The following is a 14388-nucleotide window of genomic DNA, read 5'->3' on the forward strand; positions in this document are numbered from 1 at the left end:
CACACACCCTCTCGTTCCAAATGCCAATATAATCTCAAGATGCCCACAGTTCTAGCGTACCACTTTGTGTAATGAGACACGTCATGACGATGACGCCTTCTCTAAGTGCTCTGCTGCTGTTGTCGGGTTCAAACCCAAGTAATGATTGTCACAGCGATTTCTGGACTCAACTCAACCGTGCAGTCTATGGTGTGAGGGTGAGAAAAGCCAAGATTGGCAGGCCATGCCCTGGTGCTCTCTCTGTCTCTTGTCTCTCTTCCGAGATTTTTTTTCTCTCCTCATTGGGGATAGAATTTTGGATTTTTTCTGCTCACTTCTCTCCTCCTGTTTCCTCCTTTATTCTCACGATGATGGAACACGAATAACCAAACATTTCAACACGGTATTATAATATATGTCAGCTTAAATTTGAGGTTTAAAAACTGAACTTTAAGCTAAATTTGTAAAATTTGAGATAAAAGAAATGCCCGCTATAGATAGAACGAAGCTGACGTCACTCAGGTCTTTGTTATCGGGTGTTTTTTTTTTTTTTTTTTTTTTTTTTTTTTTTTTTGGCCATGAATCTGTATGAGTAATTCTCACTAAACTCTATTTACCAGATTATACATGTTCAAGGTTATACATAGTTTTTTTTTTGTGTTGGCCCGTTATACTTCCGGATGGCAATGTTCTGAGTTTCTTAGCAAAGCGTACACTATATTATATAGAGGAGACGGAAACTAAGCTACAGGAAGCCGTGGGCTGTAGGTAGTAATGAATAAAAAATTAATACAGAGCTCCTACTTGACAATTTTAAAATTCATAGTTTTTAGGATAGAAAAAATAGTAGTCGCTATAGCTAACTTTACATATCAACAATTTACCCTAACAATAATTAGAAAACATTTCAAAGGCCTTAAAATTATGTGCTCTGGCATCAACTTTCATTTTCAATAAGTTTTAATGACTTAGAAATGTTCATAAAGTTCTGAAATTGGAGCCAATAATTCCGTTAATTCAACGAATTTTTCGTAGTTTTAGGCAGGTCTGAAATGAACACAACACTAGGCAGGTCTCTTGGACACAGAACAATATTATACCAAACACGGAACGTTTCAAGACACTTCTTTTACTTGCAGACAACCTTGCCTAATATTTCGCTGCCGTCTGTCTGTCTGTCTGGATTTTAATTGGTGTATTCATGTTTTTATTAATATTTTTTTTGTTATTGACTGAAGAAGGGATTTTGAGCCCGATACGTTCCGTGTTTGGTATTTTGTGTTCCATTTCCAAAGAAGTTGTATTACATTTTTAAATTTATTCACTACTTTTGATTGCGGGCGGGGGGATGAATATTTTCTTTCTTCTTAAACTTGAAAGAACTGATTAAACTACCAGGTTCTGATGATTTTTACTTTAAAAACTCAGTTCTCATCATTCTGACATAATTCTAGTAGATTGAAGAGAGGGTCACTAAAAAATAAACAAACAAAAAATACAAAACAAAACACAAAAAAAAAAAAAAACGGGGGAAAAAAATCTAACATACAAACAAAACAAACACACGGAGACACAAATGAAAAAAAAAAAGAAGACTGGTCTAGATACATCAAACACCATAAATACGAAAGAAAATAATGTTGGTGGTGCACCTTTAGTAAAAAAAAAAAAATGTTCCTTTGTTGTCTGGTATTTGGGTTTTAAAAAATTTAGGATTGAGTTTTCTTGTTTAGTTTAGTTTTGTTTTGGGGTTTCTCTTTTTTTTTAGGGAGGGAGGGGATGTGTGTTCTTTCTTATTTTTATGGGGTTTTTCTTGGTTGTTTTCCGTCTTTTGTTTTGTTTTCAGAGTTTGGTAGTTAATATTATTCTCTCTCTCTCTCTCTCTCTCTCTCTCTCTCTCTCTCTCTCTCTCTCTCTCTCTCTCTTTTCTCTCTCTCTCTCTCTCTCTTATCTTTTTTCCCTCAAATAAACTCAATGAAACGGATGTTTCAGTTTCGAATTGATAAATCAAATATCGCAATGTACTAGAAAGGGATAGGGACTTGGGAGTCCATTAACCCCTCCCTGTGCTTGTAAAGTGAGTGAGTCTATCTATAACGTTCCGTTTCAGTCTAAACTGTTTACTAAAACCCCAAAGTTCTTTTCAATTCAATTGAACACCCACCGGGCGTCCATAAAAGCATCTAATTGCATGTATTATCGATATTCGTGTTGTGTTTTGGAATAGAAAAGTTAAGATCTCACTAGGTTAATAGTTAAAAAATAAAATATAGAGACGTCGATAATGTAATGAGGTAGGAAATCACGATAACAAAAAAAACAAGAGCCAGTAAATTGTAAATGATATAAATTATAATGATAATAATAGTGACAACAACTGCAATAACAATAATAGCAATAATAATAATAATAATAATAATAATAATAATAATAATAATAATAATAATAATAATAATAATAATAATAATAATAATAATAATAATAATAATAATAACAGTACTAGTAGGAGTAGTAGTAGTAGTAGTAGTAGTCGTAGTAGTAGTAGTAGTAGTAGTAGTAGTAGTAGTAGTAGTAGTGGTAGAAATAGTAATAGTAGTAGTAGCAGTAGTAGTAGTAGTAGTAGTAGTAGTAGTAGTAGTAGTAGTAGTAGTAGTAGTAGTAGTAGTAGTAGTAGTAGTAGTAGTAGTAGTATAGTAGTAGTAGTAGTAGTAGTAGTAGTAGTAGTAGTAGTAGTAGTAGTAGTAGGTAGTAGTAGTAGTAGTATAGTAGTAATAGTTAGTATAGTAGTAGTAGTAGTAGTAGTAGTGTAGTAGTAGTTAGTAGTAGTAGTAGTAGTAGTAGTAGTTAGTAGTAGTAGTAGTAGTAGTAGTAGTAGTAGTAGTAGATAGTAGTAGTAGTAGTAGTAGTAGTAGAGTAGTAGTAGTAGTAGTAGTAGTAGTAGTAGTAGTAGTAGTAGTAGATAGTAGTAGTAGTAGTAGTAGGTAGTAGTAGTATGTAGTAGTAGAGTCGTCATAAATTATCATACTTTCTACAGCAGACTATGACTTGGGACTATGCTACATGACAGTACCATTGGAAAGCCTTTGGCTTTTGGATAAGATTAGATAGGAAGACAAAACAGCTCATTCCTACGACATTGAAAATTAGGGACACAGTAAAAAGTGAATAAATAAACAGAATGGAAATAGACGTGATATGAAATAAACATAAAAATAGCACGAGAGCCAATAGGATTCAATAGTCTGATGTCACGTCCGCCCAGCAACGACCGCCCAGCTGCAGCAGCTTGGTTCTAAACACAGAAAATCGGTATCTTTTATTCTTCACGTTGGCTAGAACTTATTCACGTGCCATGTGATCAGAATGTATAAAAGTCAAAACATGATCAGATTTATACTGTTTTTCTCCTCTGGATACACTTTTATGTTCGTTGGAGAAATATGCCATATACGGGAGTACGCTATTGTTCCGATAGTTTAGAACAGTTACTAAGTTACTATGCGTCATTACGAGGGAAGTGACGTCACGACTGTTGACGCCTATTGGAAGAAAAACAATCAAACAACATCCAGTAAAAAATGATGCACCTGTAATTTCCTTCTTAGACGATGCTTGAAAAATAAAAAGGCAAATGCAGAAAAGAACGTTTGAGTAAAAAAAAAAATAAAAATAAATAAATGCAGCAATCATTTGATACTATAACGATGCGTTAATGACTATATTATATTAATATCGTGCAGTGGTTCCCCTACCCCCACGAAAGTGCACTTTATAAAAAAATAAAATCTTCATTCCCAATCAGCGGTGTAAGGGGAATAATCGATATTTTATTTTTCAAAATACCTACAATACACAATTATTTCCCTTTATACTAAAAAACAAAAAAAACAAACTGGTAATTGGGTGACAAATTATGATTGAAGGTTAAAAGAAGTGCCAGCAAGATGTGTTTGTATGGAAGGAGGGAGAGGAGAGCGGGGTAGGCATTGCGCGTGAATTGTCACCAGGGCCAAGTTGGTGTGCCTCTCTCAACCTGGGTAATGTAAATGTTGCTGCTCGAAGCTCGAAGAAATAAATAATAATGTGAAATTGAATGTAAGCTTCAATTTAATTACAAAAACAGATCAAATGAACGTTTCGGGCTTCCCCTTTATTGACAAAACAGGATGAATGAAACACCACAGATGAATGAGATGATGTGGTAGTGGCGTTTTCGCATTTGTTTTGTTTTGTTTGTTGTTGTTTTTTTTTTTTTTTGTGTTTGTTTGTTTAATCTATTTTAAGGTTTCATTTCTCTTATTATAATTATGATCATTATTTTCATATGTAATATATTTTCTTCCAGGCACTTCCCTTATCCTCTTAACTCTTTTCCCCGTTGCATGGCAAATCTAAAATTAGATTCAAGACAGCGCATGCTTAAAACCTTAACACATACGTACTGCTTTACTCTGGAGTTGGGATGGGAATAACAATGCATTTCTTCATTCAAGATAATAAATAAAATATTTTTTTTAAAAACAAAATCAATAATAATAATAATAATAATAATAATAATAATAATAATAATAATAATAATAATAATAATAATAATAATAATAATAATAGTAATAATAATAATAATAATAATAATAATAATAATAATAATAATAATAATAATAATAATAATAATAATAATGAACTTTATTCATCACAAAAGTACATTTTTGTACAGACTTATAAAACGCCGGCAATGATACAGACGTAAACATAATATATAAGTAAATAAATGTGGTAAAGTAAAACTTGGTAATAGGTATAGTGTAATAATACTGTATTGTAAGCTGTAAGAATAATTACATGGTATAAAGTTCAAGGGACGTACAGGTTATTAATTGTAAAGACATAGATAGTAAAAATTATATTGATATAAGAAAAAGAAAGAAAAGAAAGAAAGAAATAAAAGAAAATAAGAAATAAGAGGATTGCCTCAGATAGGAGCTGTTAAAATGAACGTTGGTTTATAGTGTATTTAACTGATATAGTTCTTGGGGCACCAAATGTTTACAAGGTGATACCAAAATGCGGACAAATCATCATATCAAAAATACTAATGAATATTATTCATACCTTTCAATTAAAAATTTTAGTCTACAAAACAATGTATGGTAATAGATTTTTGTTTTGTTTTTTAAAAGAATCAGAAAGTCGGAAGCATCCTTAAATAGCTGATTTTAAAATCAGTGAATTGATGTTTTTGGAAAGTTATTTTTGTTCTATTTTGTGTTGTGATGTTGTAAGGGATATAATCCACGAAAAATGATGGCATACTGTTAATTTTGATTACTTCCCTTGAATTATCCGTGCAACAAGAAAGATCAGTGTCCTGAAATTTTCATTTCATTATTTTTATAATTTTTTTTTAATCTCGAAGCAGCGTCTACCAAATGCTTCACCAAAAATAAAATATCATACCACTTAGTGCAAGGATTATATAATGCAAATTAAATCTTGGTCTCAGACTATATTACTTCTTTGTAATATAATGATAATGATATCGAGGGCCTTTCCCTAGGCTATATTCTAACATAAAGTATGCTCAGATTCATTTACTGACCAATCTCATCAAATTTTCCTTTTTCTTTTATTTTTTGTTGCTGGGATTTTTATTGTTTGTGGTTTGATTTGGTTGAGTTTTTTTTGTTCCTATTTCGGGTGTGATTTTTTTTTCGTTTTTTTTGTTTGTTTGTTTTTTTGTTGTATTTTTTTTGTTTTTTGTTTCTTTGCGATACTTGTTTTTTTTTTCTTTCTTTTCTTTTCTTTTTTTAAATTTTAATCAATAATCTTGTTTTTCTTTCTCTTAAAGTTTTCGCAGAATGTTCAATTTTCTTTATTTCATAAGTGAATTAAACTGCTTAGAACGATGGATACATAATTGTAATGCCAACCTTTAGCTTTGCAATCCCTCCTGTGTGGACACAGCACCCTTCAATTCTTTGACTAGTGTGGATCCCAAATACTGTGGACGGAAAACAACATTTTGTAAGACTATATACATCATCGAGGTTAATTAGACTGGTAGATTGATGGATGTATGAAATGGTGGATGGATAAAAGATAGATGGATGGATGGACAGTTGGTTGAATGGATGGATGGATCTTCTTCTTCTTCTTCTTCGTTCCCGTCACGTCACATGGTCAGTCCGGTCTGGTGAATGAAGCCCACAGTGGTCCTGAGGTCGTCCTCACTGCCGTACAGCTTCTTTGAGTATGGGGTTGGGTCAGGCCAGAAGTTCCTTCTCAACTGGTTGTACCTTGGACATTCCATTAGGACATGATGTCCATTTTCATTTTCAAGTCCGCAGTCACATTGTCCAGAGGCACCTGCTCTGGACATCCTCCACATATGTTCCTTTAACTGGTTGTGTCCAGTTCTCAGTCTGAAGATGATGACCTGTTCCTTTCTGTCGAGCACCTTGATTGGGTCATTCATGTTGTATTCTGGGTGCTTCTCTCTCCATCTCTGAGACTGGATAAATTTGGCCATTTTGTTAATTTCTCCTGTTGAGTACGTTGGGGAGGGTTGCTGCATGCGACTGCCTGCCTTTGCAGTTGGTCAGCGATCTGATTTCCAAGTATCCCACAGTGTCCTGGAATCCACTGCAGTACAATGTTGGTAAACTTGCTTAGCTTCATGAGGTCTTCCACCAAGGCGTCTATATCATCTGCAAAGGACATCATTATATCCTCCAGAATTTTCTTAGCATCTGTTAAAATCACTATGTGTCTTGGTTTTTCATTTTCTGAGAGGATTTGCTTAACAGGGATGGATGGATGAATGGATGGATAGATGGATGGATGGATGGACGGACAGGGGGACAGATGGATGGAAGGATGGATGGATAGACGGATGGATGGATGGATGGATGGATGGATGGATGGATGTATGGACAGATGGATGGTTGGAGGGATGGATGGTTGGATAGATGGATTTTAGGATGGATGGATGGATGTATGGACAGATGGATGTATGGACAGATGGATGGTTGGAGGGATGGATGGTTGGATAGATGGATTTTAGGATGGATGGATGGATGAACAACTGGATGGATGAACGAATGGACAGATTGATGGATGGACGGGTGATAAAGAATTGATGGATGTATCTATGGACAGGTGGACAAATGAAGACGACGACACGATGACAACAACTTACATGAGCCGTATAGTTACAACAGCCTTTGATGAGAATCTCTGGCTTATGCCTCCATTGTTTAATAGACCCCGTGTACTGCATCATGTGTGGTGCCCGGATGTGGATGGCTTGATCTCGGATGCTCTGGCCCTGTGGGCAACAACGTCAAACGGAGATTAGATACAATTTGTTTTTGTTGAGGTTCTTTTTTTCTTTTCTTTTTTTTTTTTGGTGGGGTGGGGGATGGTTTTGTTTTCATTTAAATTTTGTTTTGTTTTTGTTTTTAATATATATATATTTCCTCTATTTTCTTTCAAATTTTGTAATTACGAATAAACACATCCAAAGTAAATTTTTAATTTCACAAAGTTCAATTGAATTGATAAAGCCAATTACACTGGAGTACAATGTAGCTTTGCAAGGGTGCAGATGCCATGTCAATTATCTAAAATATATTTTTTTAATAAGAACATATTTACAGATTCGCCATAGTCGATGAGCTTCAGAATGTCAAGTTTACTTTCCTAGCAGTCTATATGAAGCCATACAGTACACGCCATCTATATAGTGTCAAATATTTGCACAAGTCCTCTTACAAAATCTCTCCCTTCCTATATCCCACAGTGCTGATGATGACAAAAAAAAAATGAAATTTTGAACAATTGCCTGTAAGCCTCATTTTTACTGCATTAAACCACAAAGCTTTAGAGCAATTGAGATGATAAATCATCATTAATACTCCAGCAAACATCTGAAGAGTGGGAAACTGTACCTGTTTGTCCCACCACACATCATCAACTCTCTCACTGCCAATACATTGATTTGGGGGGGGGGGGGGGAGGGGGGGGGGGGGGGGCTGAACTGTAATATTTTAAAAGGAGGAGAATCACTCCAAAATCGCAGATTTCCCTCGGATCCAAAGAAAACCATCAGCACTGATCCCAGTAGTACCCATTCACACCTGAGTAGATCATGGCAATTTGTGTAAAGTGCCACAATAATAAATGAACAACTACAATTCTTGCACGATGACGATGACGTACCTGATTAAGACCTTGGGAAGCCTCCTCAAACTCATCCAATGACCCTTGAGGGAGATCGCTCTCTTGATCTCTGTTGACCCTTGACCTCACTCCAGTGTAGTCACGGTAAAGGTCAACGTGATCGAATGGAGATCTCGGCTCTCTCAGACTTTCAAAGCTGGCAATTCGTGGTTTGGCCTGTAACAACAGGAGGGGGGTAGGGGGAGAGAGGAGGGAGGGAGGGGGAGAGAGAGGAGAGAGAGAGAGAGAGAGAGAGAGAGAGAGAGAGAGAGAGAGAGAGAGAGAGAAGGGGGGGGGGTTGGAGGATTAATTAATAAATGAATGAATGAACAAAGAAATGAGTGAATGAATGATTACATTGAAAAATCAAAATCAACAAATGAATAGATAATATTAAGTAAATAGAAATAGTGGCCGCAAATGGAAAAAAAAAATTAACTATTTATAAGCCTGGATTTATACTCACAAGATGGGATGAGTAAACGAGAGATCAAACTAAAGGGCAAGAGCTCAACAAGTCACTGGATCAGACAAGTAAGTAACCAAGAGAGCAGTTGAAAGGCTAGAACTGAGCGAGTAGCTAGATGGGATAAGTCAGTAGCCAAGAGAACAGAATACAGGGCAAGAGCTTATCAAGTCGCTGGATTGAAGGTAAGTAAAACCCAAGACAGAAGACCGAAGGGCAAGACCTCATAAAGTCACTGTATTTGGAGAGAAGTAACCAAGAGAGCAGAATATAAAGGGAAAGAGCTTATCAAGTTCCTGGATAAAACATGTTACCAAAGCAGTCGAAAGGCTAGAGCTGAGCTAGTCACTGGATCGGATAAGTAAGAAACCAAGAGAGTAGACGAAGGGTTAGAGCTGAGTAAGTGACTGCATCCGATAAGTAAGTAGCCAAGATAATAGACTGAAGGGCAAAAGCTCAGTAAGTCACTGAATCAGATGTGTAAGTAACTGAAAGTACAGACCAAAGAGCTTTTGCTCATCTAGTCAATGAATAGGATAAGTAATGAACCAAGAGAGTAGACTGAAGGGTTAGATCTGAGCTGGTCACTGGACAGGATAAGTAATAAACCAAGAGAGTAGACTGCAGGGTTAGAGCTCATTTAGTCACTAGATCAGACTGAAAGCTATCCAAAGGATAACAAGCAATTGCTATTGTCCGTTTCACGCTATACAAATCGAGATAAACTCTAGCTCCATGGGCCGAAATGGCTCTGAAGGACTACATTGAAGGGGTAGTACAAATCCAAAAGTCAACTATAACTTACAGGACTAGTAGGAACTTCTGGTCTTCTCTCTCCAGTGATGCCAAAATCCTCTTTCGATGTCCCACTGATGTTATGTCAAGCACCTGGATGGGGAAGACGAAAGTAAAGATAGATAGATTGGAGAATTATTTGAAAGAATTAAATTTGCACTCATGAGCAATTTGCAGTGAAATATTCGTGAATTCACCATTTCCTCCTTTTGCCAACACTAAAACAGAGACATACACATATAAATATAACACAAAAAAAAGTCACATCCATTATTTTTTATTTATAATGAGTATAATAACATTTATAACACTTGTAAATAAATGGCAAACTTTGTGTGTCTCTTTATCTGTATTTATGTAATAAAGAAAAAAAGAAATAAATCTTATATGTAAGAGGAAGAAGGAGAGTAATCTAACAAAAAAACAAACAAACAAAATTTTTGAAGAAACACACACAAACCCCCCCCCCCCCCCCCCCCCCCCCCCCCCCCCCCCCCCCACCCCCCACAAACCCTCCTTTTCACACCGCACAACAACCAGACAATAAACACAAAAAATAAAAAGTATTTTACACTGATATGCATCACCACGTGTCACTTATCTACTGTAAATGAGGCACGACATTAAAGTTGGGGTAATTTTTCCCCCTAGTGCATAAAAGTCCTTACCGTTACTAGTTCCAACTCCCACAATTGCACCACTCTCTCCATGTTGTTGTAACCGTGGGACATGAACGTGTCCAAGTACTGGTCTAGTCGTAGGGATCCAAGCCACTCCGCCACTGACTCGGGAAGCTTTTTCATGTCTGTACAGATTGGAGTATGTATGAGGTTTATCATTGAATTGATTCATTCAAGTCTGTACAGATTGGAATATGTATGAGGTTTATCATTGAATTGATTCATTCAAGTCTGTACAGATTGGAATATGTATGAGGTTTATCATTGAATTGATTCATTCAAGTCTGTACAGATTGGAATATGTATGAGGTTTATCATTGAATTGATTCATTCAAGTCTGTACAGATTGGAATATGTATGAGGTTTATCATTGAATTGATTCATTCAAGTCTGTACAGATTGGAATATGTATGAGGTTTATCATTGAATTGATTCATTCAAGTCTGTACAGATTGGAATATGTATGAGGTTTATCATTGAATTGATTCATTCAAGTCTGTACAGATTGGAATATGTATGAGGTTTATCATTGAATTGATTCATTCAAGTCTGTACAGATTGGAATATGTATGAGGTTTATCATTGAATTGATTCATTCAAGTCTGTACAGATTGGAATATGTATGAGGTTTATCATTGAAATGATTCCTTTAAAATTACAACCATATGATGACATTGTGAAATTAAAAATGTATATAAGGAATGATAATGATGTCACTTAGCTCTGAAGGACTATTGTAAGCAATCCTTATCATATCATGTTGGCCAGGGACCCCTTGTAAAGCGCTTTGAGCACGTTTAGTGGATATTGCGCTATATAAAAGCTCAATATCACTGTGTTCGCTATGCAAGACTATGATGGAGAACTAGGTGTCCCAACACATGGATCTTAAAAACAAACTAACAAATACCATCCTATGGAGATCCATACGACTCATTTATTCAAATTCAAGTAGAGCATGGATTTCTCTGATTCTCCTGTCTACCGGGTAGCTAGGTCTAGATTAGAACTGGCAGAAAGTAATTTGTAACAGAGTAGTAGTTTCTCCAAATTAAAGAAAAGCAATGTCTGTTTAATTCTAGACTCTAGAGAAACTGGGATAAATTCCACTGGCAGGAATCTGTTGGCGTAAAAAACTAAATGAGTCAATTAAAAAAAATAATAATAAATGAGTCAATAAAATGGAGAGAAAGATAAAGGGAGTTAATGTGACTCATATATAAGGGAACAACACAAAACAAACGACGTTTCAGCCTTTGGCATTTTTCAAGTAAACACGAAAAATATATATATACATATATATATATATATATATATATATATATATATATATATATATATATATATATATATATATATATATATATATATATAAATACTTTAAAAAGGCCAAAGGCCAAAACGTTGTCTGTTTTGTGTTGTTCCCTTATATATGAGTCACATTAACTCCCTTTATCTTTCTCTCCATTGGCTTCAAAAAGTACTTTCTATTTATTTTTATAAATTATATTTTATTATTATATTTTTTTTATTTCTTTTTTTGCTACACCAACCAACCTAAAGGCTGGAACTCCAAGAGCTTGGCAGCTCCTTCCAGAATCATCTGTCTGTGGGATGAATCATCCATCCCTATGGCACAAAGGTCCTGCTCCTCCATCACCTGACCACCCTGTTAGGATATACATTATAAAAATACAACCACTGACAAAAAAATGATTGTTACAATGAGATACAATATGCAACAGGAACAAAAGGTTGTTGAGGTGGCAGAAATGAGGATGTTGAAATGGTCACTTGGCTGGACAAGAAAAGATAACGTGAGAAATGAACGAATTCGAAGTTTGACTGAAGTGAAGAATGTATCAATAAAGATGAGAGAAGATAGATTGAAATGGTTCGGACATGTAAAGAGACAAGAGAGCGAGTACAAGGGAAAGAAAATATTGGACTTACAAATAGGTGGAAAGAGGAAAAAGGGACGCCCAAAGAATAGATGGTGGGATTAGGTAAAGGATGATATGAAAGACCTGGGCACAGAGGAATATGATGCTCTGAACCGAGATGCATGGAGATATGACATTCATTATGGCAACCCTGCAAACTGAGGGATAAGCTGAAAGAAGAAGAAAAACAAAAGGTTGTTTCACTTAGTGTATGGTTCAATATGATATTGGTATATTTATTTTTGAAAAAAAAAAAAAAAAAAATTAAAATATAAGCAAATCAGCAAAGTCTCTTATGCACAAATTGCTGAGTAGCAAAATCCCTTTACACCATTTACTTCATGCGGATATGCGGATTCCAGTGTATTTGAAACAGAAGAAAATATTTCCTACCAGGAAATCAGTGTCGTCAAATCCATTGGCCACCAGTGTGTTCTCGTACTGTGGAAGTCCCAGGCCAGTCAGCCACTCCCCCACACTCTGTAGTTTGGACTCACCTACATCAAAATTAGACCATGGATTAATTGATAGGTGACCCTTTGTATCAATTCACCTACATCAAAATTAGACCATGGATTAATTAATAGGTGACCCTTTGTATCAATTCACCTACATCAAAATTAGACCATGGATTAATTAATAGGTGACCCTTTGTATCAATTCACCTACACCAAAATTAGACCATGGATTAATTAATAGGTGACCCTTTGTATCAATTCACCTATATCAAAATTAGACCATGGATTAATTAATAGGTGACCTTTTGTATCAATATTTAGTATAATATCTATGTGATCCAAACTAATAACATCAAATACAATATCAAAAATAATCAAAATTTAATCATTCTTTTTTCTTATTTTTTCTTATTTACTTTCTGTTCGTTTTTATTTTGTTATATTTTTATTTACAGTTTGCTTTGCTTTGCTGATTTTATTATTTTTCAAAATTATTATTATTTTTTGCTTCTTCTTTTTTTCTTTTTATTTTTTCATTCCTTTCCTTTTACTTTATATTTTTCTTTTTTCTTTAAAACAATTTTCTCATAGAACAAATGACAAATTTTTACACTGATAAATTCCCTCTCTATTTTCTTTAGATTATAATTTAATCATTAGAGCAAAAAAAAAAAATCACACAATGCTAAACTCTACTGGATGGAATTGAGATGGTCAATAGAGCATTGTCATTCAACGAATCTAATGGCTTCAGAAACAGGACCAGTTGTTCATACTTAAATCATATAGGTAGGTCCCTGTTGTATATTAACAATATTTTAAAGGCAGGATATACTCCCAACAAGAACCTTGAGATCAAGTGATGATATCAGGCTATAAACGTTCAAGGTTACACATAGTTTGATGTGTTGGTACATTATATCTGGCTGACAGATGTTGTAGGTACGTTACCTAAACGCATAGCACCATTATATCTTTTTTTTTTTTTTAAGGTGGTGTTATGAATTATATTTTTTTTAAACATTTGGCCAAAATAATGGTAGCAATGGTGTTTTAAAAAATATGCATCTTGTTTATGATTTACAAAATTCTCAAAATTTGGATTAAAAATCTGATCAGCTTTTTGAACCGTGGTTCAAAGCTTAATCTCCATGCAAATTTCTTTTTAAAAATGAAATCAAAATCAGCGCTCTTTGATGAATTTAGTGAGACAAATTCTGTTTTCTTTCTTTTTTTAAAAAAAAAAAGCAAAGGGGTAAACGCCCAACGATTCCTCGATTACACGTTTGGGACACCCCTGTATTAACATAATCAATATCATTGATATTTATTTAATTTCTCTATTTTCACAGATTCTAGTTTGATATTCAATTCAAGCCAATTACACTTATTTTATTATATTTTTATTTATTTATTTATCTATTTATTCATTCATTCATTCATTCATTCATTCATTCATTCATTCATTCATTCATTCATTCACTTATTTATTTATTTATTTATTTATTTATTTATTTATTTATTTATTTAATCATTTATTTATTTTATCTATTTATTTATTTATTTATTTATTTATTTAATCATTTATTTATTTTATCTATTTATTTATTTATTTATTTATTTATTTATTTATTTATTTATTTATTCATTTATTTATTTATTTATATAATTAGTCTTTATTTTTATTTCATTAAAACTTATCTTTATTTTATTGCAGAGTTAGCATATATTCTTAAAAAGTAATATCTGATAAGTTTATATCATAAAGAACTTATAATTTTTTCTTTCTTATATTTCTCATAATTATAAAAATTAACCATGTCAGTTTCCCATCATAATGATGGCCTTCC

At 34.0% G+C, this 14388-nt stretch overlaps 1 protein-coding gene across 1 annotated transcript in view; it reads right to left on the reverse strand.

Moving 5' to 3' along the window:
- Positions 1-8201: 8201 nt before the first annotated feature.
- The window catches only part of LOC144979022 (ankyrin repeat and sterile alpha motif domain-containing protein 1B-like), an 85865-nt gene continuing 79678 nt past the window's right edge, over positions 8202-14388 (reverse strand). Inside the window, exons 18-22 of the mRNA XM_078925637.1 lie at positions 12474-12577; positions 11695-11806; positions 10126-10262; positions 9468-9550; positions 8202-8373 (exon numbers count right to left, since the gene is read on the reverse strand). Of these exons, the coding sequence (XP_078781763.1) occupies positions 8340-8373; positions 9468-9550; positions 10126-10262; positions 11695-11806; positions 12474-12577 (470 nt within the window). The 3' untranslated portion in view covers positions 8202-8339. The remainder of the gene's footprint in view (positions 8374-9467; positions 9551-10125; positions 10263-11694; positions 11807-12473; positions 12578-14388) is intronic.

This window comes from Berghia stephanieae, chromosome 8, assembly GCF_034508935.2.
Source record: "Berghia stephanieae isolate SIO BIC M18660-M18661 chromosome 8, UCSD_Bste_1.3, whole genome shotgun sequence".
NCBI classification, from domain to species: Eukaryota; Metazoa; Mollusca; class Gastropoda; order Nudibranchia; family Aeolidiidae; genus Berghia; species Berghia stephanieae.